We start from the raw sequence: 10,553 nt of genomic DNA on the forward strand, positions 1-10,553 counted from the left end.
TTTTCCTTAAAAAATGACTCAAAACAATTATCATAATAGTTGCTGATTAATTTACTGTCAATCGACTAATAGATTAATTGTTGCAGCTCTATGTATTCTTATATATACCTATAAGTGCTCGTATTGGAAATTGGGAAAAATCCATCACCATACAATATGATCAAAAGTTCCAGAACGGCGATTAAATGGACCTTTTTTTTTGGTCAACAATCCCAATATGATTCTGCAACACCATCTGATAAGTTATGATGTGTCTAATTAATTGTTAAGGAGAAATCATAAGTGGTATTAGCTTAGGATCATGGCTACGAAACACTCAAAAGAAACAGATTAATCAGATAATGGCTTTATATTCCTGTTACAGTGATGCCTTACACACATAAATGGATTTCTGATTAAAAACACATACACCCAATATACAGCAAACCACAAAAAATGAAAAAAGGTAGCATATTAGTCGAGCAAAGACCTAATACCGTTTAAAAGTTGAATTATAAAACACCACAATTTGTTGATCTGGGGTCATTTCACATCCCTGAATCAAAGCAGGAAGCGGAAAATGTCAAGTTTTTCTCCCTGTTTAACTTCATACCTCTTGTACATCATATCAAGTATACAGCGTTGAATTATTGCACAAAACTCCATGGAAGTCTTACAGGTACACGCACACAGTTAAATTAAAAACACCCCTGTTACATACATCGTAATAATTCTACCATCACATGGAGTAAAGCTAGCAGAACTTTAGTCTCCTAATCACAAAGCATTAGTGGATTAGGTTTTGATCTCAAGAGAATTTCAGGATCAAACTCCAGCTGCGTTGATTACATCTCATAAACATGTATACGTTTTTTTTTTTTAAATAACAAAGGAACATTTTGTTCTTAGAACAGCAAATCTGAAAGTGCAGATAAACACATTGTTTTTATAAACATCTTATTATTATGTTTGCCTCTTAACACTTTCTTCTCTACTCCCTGAGAAACTAAAACACTGGTTAAACGACATTTCCAGCACTTATACAGCATTTTTTTTTAAAGCCAGAAGTAATTAATCAATTAACAAACATATTAACTGCTTTCTTTCATGTTATCAGCACCCAGACTTTCTTATCGTCACCAGTAATGAATTGATCAACATGTATGTACGTGGATTTATATTGTTAGAAATATTTAAAATACAAAATGAATGCTAGTTTGGTAGTTATTTAAATACTACACTCAGTTATTCATAAGTTACTAGACAGGACCAATGATTGTTTACTTATGTGCATATGTACAGTATACATGGCCCATTAGTGTGGGAATTTATACAGACTATTGTAAACAAGATGAGAACAGGATGAGAGCTGCAACTCTAAGACATAATATTCCACTATTTCCTGAATTTGAACAGAACACTGATGTGCTGGTAAACAGACGATGAGGGTGAATATAAGTGCTCCTTCTTTATAATTTTAAATGTATTTTACAGTCCCTGTCATGAGCTTGGTGAGGCAATATGAGGTTACATGTTAAGTTAATTAATGCAAATGTAAAACGTAGACTGAAACGTTCATCACCTACAACACTGTGTTTCAACTGGGAATACATTCAAACATTAAGAAGGTGTTGCACTATTCAGATAATATAAATGCTCCCCTTCCTAAATAGAAAGCCTTTAAACAATAATAATATTCACTGGGAATTGTAGTAGGGTACAAGCAGAGCTAATAAGAGATTTTAAAATCTTAAATTGGTGTTAACACTTTTGTTTGAGTCACAGGGGATAACGTTGGGCCAAAGTGCAGACGTATGGCTACAGTGTTCCCTTTGGATCTCATGCTGGTGTAGATTACCGTTGTATAATCAAGTCCTAGATTAGGTATCAGTAGTGAGTGGTGGAAAAGTGCACAGGTAGTTTGCAGGAGTCTCTGTCACTTTATCCCTGTTATATGCTGCTCTTGTCCCTGCCTGACGCGACATGTGTGGTCTTTTGTCTCAGGTAGTGCTATAACACCTGATCCTACTTATGTGTCTATCGTCGAGGCCTTAGCTTTAAGCTGTTGGTCTGGTTGTCTGACGCAAAATTTCAAATCTTGCTCAAAAATGTCAGATTCTGTGAAACGTTCAAATGTAAACTAAATTACATTTAATATGAGGGTGTATTAAATGAGCTGTCTGCATTGGATTAAGTTCACTCCAGAGCACACTAGGCACAACTTTGGTTAAAAATATCTTCAGCATTTTGTGTATCATCAATACTGCATATCTCCATTATTGATTCTGATTATCTTGACTGTTGAGCTTATTGATTTGCATCCCAATCTGAGTCCAGGTCTAAATACTGCATTCACACTTTATGTCATTAAGGTGGCAAAAGGAATAGTTTGACATTTTGGGAAATGCCTTTACTTGGAGACCGATACCACTCTCACATTTGAATGGTAAATATACTGCCAGTTAGCTTAGCACAAAGACTGAAAACAGGGGGAAACAGCTAGCCTGGCTCTGCCCAAAGTTGAAAAAAATCAGCCTACCAGCACTCCTAAAATACACCAATTACAGTATATCACTTTATATTGAGTTTAATTACTTTGTACGAAAAAAGGTAAATGGTAAAAAGTGTAAAAATGACAAGATGCTGGAGTCCCCGCTGGTTGCCCGGCAACTGGTTCCAGCCAAGAACTAATCAAAACATAACCTTCCATAAAACCACAATTTGCATTTTATGTATCTTGGTTTAGACAAATGAGATATAACAACACTGTTAAATTGTGAGTTTTGGAGTGCTCATAGGTGGATTTTGTTACCTTTAGACGGAGCCAGCCTAGCTGTTTCGCCTTGTTTCCAGTTCTTGTGCTAAGCTAAGCTAACTGGCTGCTGGTTCCACCCACATATTTACCATGCAAACATGAAAGTGGCACCGATCTTCTCATTTAATTCAACAAGAAAGTGAATAAGCGTATTTCCCTAAATGTCAAACTATTCCTTTAAAATATACACTGTTTGGCTACATCTTTATAAGTTGTACCAAGTGCGGCTGGGGTAAAATCATGAATATCCTGACTGGGGTCGGTGCATCTTTGCTATATTTGCCCCTTTATCTTGTTCTCTCCTACTCTTACAAACATACACACACACATACACACACACAGACACACACAAATCTCATCTCTCCTCCATTACTTTCTTCAGGCAGTCTACTATGTCCTCGCCACTGGCCCAAGGAACTACATTTGCTTTGAACTTGGTCTCCTGGGACTGCTGCATCTCCACCAGCAGCTTGTGCATGGGGAAGTCCCTCCTGGGAAAAGTTGTGTCCCGGGGCCCCAGAGCCAGAGAGGGACAGATATCATTGGCCCCATCTCCGATATAGAATACCCTCTGGAAGGGTGCACCACCACGCTCCTTTTGCCGGTCAGCCAGATACTCTCGAAGGATCACCTGCTTGCACATGTTGTCAGGACAACGGGAGCACGAGTGGGAGTGGAAGGGGAGCAGCACAAGTCGGCCGGTTGCATCAAAAGTGGCTGGGTTTGTGAAAATCTTCCGGAAAAGCTGACGCACCCCAGCGCGCTCCAGCCACGTCTCGATGAAGTACATGTTTGCATCAGAGACCACCGCCAACTCAAAGTCCTGCTGGTGGCTCTGCAGATACTGGAGGAGGTTCAGGAGGCCAGGCGTGGGCGGGATGTTCACCACTGCTGAATGGATCGAGTTCTTAGACACACCTTGCTCCGCCATATAAGCCAAGATCCGCTGCATGTGCTCATTGTAGTGCCCCTCCCTGTAGCTGTTTTTCAGCCAATCAGGGAGCTGCTGGCCCGGCAGAGCATATAACACAGCATCATCGCTGTTTTCATTGATGATGGTCTCATCAAAGTCGAACAACACCAAAAAGCGTTGTTCCTGTGGTGCAGCATGGGTCAGGTTCGACGGAGCTGTCATCTTCGGTGAGTGGAGGTATTGACAGATGGTCCCTCTCTAGAAAAAAGAGGTTGGAGGAATAAAACAGTCAGTACATTGCTTTTTTTTCTTTGTCAAGGACAACAAATTATAAGGAGCACAGTATTGTTTTATTGCAGCCTTCCCCTAAAAATAAAATGCTAGTGGACAGAGTCCAACATCACGCTGTGTCCAGGGTTCAATTAAACTGCAACTCTGAACCATACGGGGCTGAGGGAACATCAAAATATATAAATACTCTTAACTATAGGCAATTAGCTGTAGGGGAAACAGATGTTTACAAGAGGAAAGGAAGGGAGGAGAGTTTAAATGAAACAAAAAGACGACATAAACAGGATATTCATTACAGTCAATGAAAGAAAACAACTTTGAAGAAGCCCAAACTATTTAAAACATTGCAGTAGCTTCTGATCTCCAACACATAGTCATATCCTAATCCCAGTTCTCCATACAGACATTCTTTCATTCCGTTAGGTTCAAGGGGGCAAAAAAAAACCCCACTCAGGTATTCATTTATACATGCCAGCTCACGGAAATATGCCAATTCAATATTTACATAGATATAGAGATATATTTGTAGCACAGTGCTTTCACTGTTGCAGGCATGTTGTAACACGAGTTACGAGAGAAAGCTGTTACAACAAACCACTACCATATGTGGAAAAACTGGGAGTGCAGATAACAGACCAGCAGTGGTGGAGAGTAGCAAATGTAAAGTACAATTTTAAGGGATTTATTGTGAGGTATTCCTATTTTATGATACTTTCAATATATCTCTTTTTACTCCACTACATTGATATGACAGCAATATTACTAGTATTACATGAATACAGTAAGCTTGGTGCATAGTCATAGTTCCAAGAACTTAACAGTCTTATTGCTCCATTTCCTGTAAACCAGTCATACAGGAAAGACAGAGTTATATCTCTTTCAAATACATTACAAAATGGCGTGAATTTACAGAAATATAGATATGTTAGTAATAAAACGTAATGTAATGATAGATGAGAAGGAACATGCGCTGCATGCCCTGACAAGATTGTGATTTAAGAAGGTCATGTGTGAAAATAGCCATGCCCAGAGTTTGACAGAGACCTTACACAACCTGTGCATGCAAAGCTGTGTAAATGTGCATACCATTATAGCAGAGTTTACACCCTATTAATAGCATAACAGAAAGTATAACATAGTGACAAATAATGAAACAGACCAATCTGGTACGAAATAATATGCCATTTTTAACTCTCCTATTTAAATATATACATCTAAATGCTATTAAAGGTTTTTTTTTAAAACCAACAGAGTGAATTGTTTGCAGAGGGAATATGCTTTTAAACTAATTTTCTGCCTTTGCAGGGAAGCTAAGCCTGGCTGGACATGATGAAATGTATGCATGCCCTTTTTTCTTACAATGTCAGCTCGTTGACAAGAGTGTAATAACAGAGACCAGCTGGTTGAGACTGCTTGGTGGTCTTGTAACCTGCAGCTTCGGGCTGCACCGACGAATTGTGCCCAGTCGCTTTCCCAGAGCAGCTACATTATTAATAGGGCATATTTACACACTACTAAGCTAATCTAATTTTAACCCCGGGCGCGCTATTTGTGCACCAGAGGTTACCACTCAAAGTCATTAGCGCGGCTCGGTCACCAGTCATTATTAAGCTGACTGCCTGAGACCGAAGATTAAAAGGCAGATTGAAATAATGAAATCACACACAGAGGAGGACAGAGCAGGAAAACATGTAAGGAATAAACAGAAAAAAACAGGCCTACCAGTGTTGAGCATATGAGAGGGGATGGTAGGCTAAGTGCCCGGCTCCAGCAACCGCATCCCAGTGACGCGGCAAGATTTTTTAAAGGAGACTCCCACAGCAGCACAGAGGGTATTCCCATTTAAAGCCGCTGTGTCGAGTCAGCCAGTGTAAACCCGCCACTTCCGTCAATACCTTTCAAAATAAACGCGCAATCACGGTTGTATTGTAAAAAAGTAGACTTTTCATATATATAGTTATTTTTTTAATAGCGCTGTTACAATTCAAAGTCAATTTCTTCGATTAGTTAATTAGTTATTAAATTAATCGCTAACTATTTTGATAATCAACTAATCAGTTTAAGTCATTTTTAAAGAAAAAATGTCTCTGATTCCAGCTTTTCAAAGGTGGATATTTCCTTCTATGACAGTGAACTGAATATCTTTGAGGACTCTTTCTTTGGCTTAGGGAAACTGTAATTGACTCTTTTCGATTCAAATTTATTTGTATAGCATCATCTGATACAAAAGAAGCGCTTTACAGAAAAAAACAGCAAAATTGTGCAAATAAATAGAAACATCCACACATGAATACACATACAAACACATGCATAAACACATACAAACATGCCATCTCATCAGACTTTGAAAGTGGACAAGGAGGAGATCTGCTGGGGTTATAAACTGACTGCATGTCTGAGAAGTGCTGTGGAGCCAGACCAGCAAGTGCTTTGTAAACCAATAGAAGGATTTTTAATCGTATTCTGAAAACAGCAGGTAGCCAGTTGAAGGTTCCAGATGACTGGAATTATATGGTCTGATCTTTTTGTCCTGGTTACCATAACAACTAATTGATTCATTGACTACTAATGAGCTGATATCTCAAATATTTTGTATCTCGTTTTGTGTATTTTATATCTCAAACAGCTTGTTTTTATACTTCAGGAGCATGTTGAGTACTATTGTAAGGTTATGATTTGATATCCTACTGTGTCCAGGGAACAAATTTATATGAAAATGTTAGATGGAGCAGAGTGTTGAGGAAGTGGACCCAAACGCAGGCAGCAGCAGGAACTGAAGAATACTCTTGATGGAGGTTATTTGCAGGCAGAGCAAACTGTACAGGACAGAACAAAACTGAGCTTCACTGAACAAAGCAGAACAAACTGAGCAGAGGATACAACAAATACCGAACTGAAAACCAAGACTTCAATACAAGCTTAACTAATGAGGGAATGGAGAACAGGTGACCAAACTGAGAACAGGCAGGGAGCTGATAGGCTGAGGGAAACACTGGGAGCAGGGCAAGACTAACGAGACTGAATGAAACACAAAAAACAAAAAAGTGAAAAGGCAATAGCTGCTCTGCGCTGAGGACACATCAAAACAGAACTTCATCCATAAGCCAAAGTCCACAATATAACCACGCACAGTCCTCTTAATATCTGAACCACAATTTATTAAACTGTCTTGGAATTACATAAATATAACTCAAATAAGTGCAGGTCACACTGAGCAACACAGAAAATAACTTGAGCCAATAAACTTCAGTTAATATTGCCAACCTAGGAACCTTTACCAGAAAGACTAGAAACATAAATTGCTGCTGACAAACAAGAACCAAACAATCTGTCTGTATGTAACATAAATTGGACTGCCAGATAACTGTTGCTCTGAGTTTCAGTTCATTTTTGCACTTTGATCCAATGAGAGTCAATGTAGAAAGCAACAGTTTCTCAAGTGGTCCTTGAATATAATCTACAACCACTTATCTGTCCTTCTTCCCACTCAGTCCAGTCTTAGGCAGAAAAGCCTGAAAGCATCTGGTGGACTGGTGGACAGAACCATAACAGAAAATGTATTCAGAGTGCGTATACAACATACTTTAGTACATTTCAGCCATAATAAAGGTACTTACATGTATTCCATTTTATGTACATTAAATATATTAACATTGGCTTTGAATTGAGTCTAGGAATTGATGGCAGATCATACGTAATGTTGCTTCAAAATAACACTTTTAGTATGTAATGAGTATAGTATAAACACTACATGACATTTGGAATAAAAAGTATAACTTAAGTACATTTCTTTATCACCTGTGATTTGTTAGCAATGAAAAGGATTTTAAGAGTAAGTCTAGTTTTGCTAAACATTGTTTTCCATAGTCAACAGATTGAATATTTCTGCTACAGTATGGCCAGAATGTAATATTAGACAAATAAAGTTGGGATCACTTGCTTGAAAAAAGGTACAAATTAGTATTTAGGAGGCAGCATTGGGAGACACTGAAATATGTTGCCTATATCTGCGAGTTACATTACAACCAATTACTGTAAAGTTCAATATTTATCTTCTGCTCTGTACTGTACATGCTTTTATCAACCTGTAATAATAATAATAACAATACATTTTATGCATAGAGTGCTTTTCAAGGTACTCAAAGACGCTTTACACAGAAAACACACTAAAAGCAAGAAAACACTATAAAAGTACATTAAGTTGTACAACCTAAAAAACTTCAATAAACATTAAATTATTTTGCAAACCAGATGCTTCCAGCTGTCATTATGTTGTTTCTCATTGGGCCTTTTTGAAGCTTGGCCTTTCCCTCCACTATATTTGGACACCATACAATAATTCATCACCAATCGTGTAACTACACCATAACATAACTACACCATATACAGTGCTGTATATTGCCAGCATTTCTTTTCATAATTAGGCCACATTCCAGACTGAGACCATAGCAGCAATATTAACAGCCTACTAATAACTCACATGATTGACCATCAAACAGCTGCCACACTGTAGAAGAGACACGTGTTGAAGTTCTGAAAAACACAAGTTGTCACTTTGCCGTGTGCTGGAAATGTCCACCTAAAAATAAACAGAGGAATATCTGCTGGCCCGAGCCAGCAGCCACAACAAGTACGAGACTGTCATCCACTGCAGACAGCTGTGGGTTAAACAAAGACAATCATCTAATTTCCCAAGTCTTTGTAAAGAATATGCTGTACAAGGGGCTTGGACTATTTCTTTGTGAGGCAAAAACAAAGTTAAACCACCAGAGTTACATTCTTGGCTGACAGAGAAAAGGGGATAATAAGCATAATTTTATCACTAAATCAGAACATCACAGCCTCTCCTCTACACCCTTTATAAACATGCTGTAATGTAGTCAATGTGACGGGTTCATCTTCCCTCCCTCACCCTTTTTTATGATTCTTTAACAGTATTCTGTGATCATTCCCACAGACAGTTATTTGAATATAAAATGATAAACGTAAAAGTGTGTTTCCAAGATTTTGATCGGACTGCCGAGAGCCTGTGTGTGAAAGTCCAGCCCTAACTTTCTTATACAGTAGGTTTTTGTGTGCATCTTAGATTTTATGGTAGAGGGATCCCAACATGTAGCCTACGACACGTTATCAAGGGTGGAGGGTGCAATTTTTCAAGTGATATATGTCTAAAGCTACATTTGAGTCATCTGTACTGCACACCTGCACTTAGCTGTACAAACGGTGTTAAAATGTCATGACACCTGTACTTTTGACCTTTGGAGGTAACATTTTGCTTAGGAAAACTTGACACTTTCTGACACTTTCAGTAGGTGTAGATTTGTCTACCTTCATTTTTGGAAAAACATAATTTCTGCCTTAAATTCAACATCTATAACACCTTAGTTGTCTTTTTTTAAAAAGACATTTAATGTCAAATTAGACTGACATGTTTTCTAGTTTGATTTGTTCACCCAACTCATCTGGATTTAGTAAAGTCTTCCTATATTCCACATTGGCCTATACATCCATTATACTGCACTTCAGACGAGTAAATTCCTATCTTTTTTGTTAATCTTTCCAAATGAGAGAAAATCGAGTTTCGTGTATACAACAGGAGATTTTCAATGTGATCTGATGCCCAGAGAATTATCGATTTGAACAAAAAGGTTTTTGTTCTGTTTTGAAAATACTTAGAATAAAACCTAATTAAAAAAAGAACGCTGAACAGCTGGATTTCTTAAGTGCCTTTGGCATTTAAACATTCAAACAAGATGGTTCACACTGGCATGTTCAGACTAGCAGGACTGAAAATCTAACAGTTACAGGCATGATTATATTTGGTAATTAGCACGACACAAAGTACATGGGCTAAACATGAAATTTTGACCCAATGGTGGCACTAAAGGAAGACAGGAGACTGCTGTATAGCACAAAATATCAGGATTAGTCATCAAAATCTCTCATCTATGATCATGAGACGGTCATGGGAACTTACTCACAAGTTTTAGCTTAATGGGCAGAACAGGAAACTGTCTTCTTCTTTCTGGGACAGAAACATACTGTTTTAGAGAAGCCAAAATGACTAACACTTATTCTTCTTATGCTAAGATATAGCTCAAATATTCTGCAGTTTTGGTCTTCTAAAATAGTTCAGAAGATAATGTTGATAATTAGTTGTATGTTTTAGAAAATTATATAAATATGATACATTTTGTAGTAAATTAGTTATAACTTGCAGATAAATATTGATATGATCCTTTTAGTATTAGTTTGTTGAGCAGAATCCAGCAGCTTTCAGTGCTTCAGATCCCTGCTCTCACATACATGACCAGCTGAGGACCCCTGCTGGTGTCCATGTATGTAAGGATATCAGTCAGTAAATACAAACTGTTTGCGGGTCCAATACTGATATTTCTCAGACAACTAGTGGTGAGTTTAAATTACATTTTATCAAGGCTATGATCTCACTTGTGGTTTCTTTTCTTGGCTGCAAGAAAATTTGAATTTGGTTCAAGTAGGTTGACTGTAAATAATCTATGATTACAGCTATTACTCACTAATGATTAGTAATCA

The 10,553-nt window shown here is 37.8% G+C and overlaps 1 protein-coding gene across 1 annotated transcript; it reads right to left on the reverse strand.

Annotated features, from left to right (window-relative positions):
- Window positions 1–330: 330 nt before the first annotated feature.
- Window positions 331–5,828, reverse strand: LOC121886939 (probable phosphatase phospho1). The gene is made up of 2 exons (XM_042397367.1): window positions 5,721–5,828; window positions 331–3,965 (listed from the first exon to the last, which is right to left on the reverse strand). The coding sequence occupies exon 2, from the start codon at window positions 3,927–3,929 to the stop codon at window positions 3,150–3,152; it is 780 nt and encodes a 259-aa protein (XP_042253301.1). The 5' UTR covers window positions 3,930–3,965; window positions 5,721–5,828; the 3' UTR covers window positions 331–3,149.
- Between the last annotated feature and the right edge of the window lie 4,725 nt (window positions 5,829–10,553).

Source organism: Thunnus maccoyii, chromosome 20 (assembly GCF_910596095.1).
Source record: "Thunnus maccoyii chromosome 20, fThuMac1.1, whole genome shotgun sequence".
NCBI lineage: Eukaryota > Metazoa > Chordata > Actinopteri > Scombriformes > Scombridae > Thunnus > Thunnus maccoyii.

Bases quoted from the DNA above. Each gene is read 5' to 3' on its own strand.
- LOC121886939 (XM_042397367.1), bottom strand. From the start codon at position 3,929: ATGACAGCTCCGTCGAACCTGACCCATGCTGCACCACAGGAACAACGC.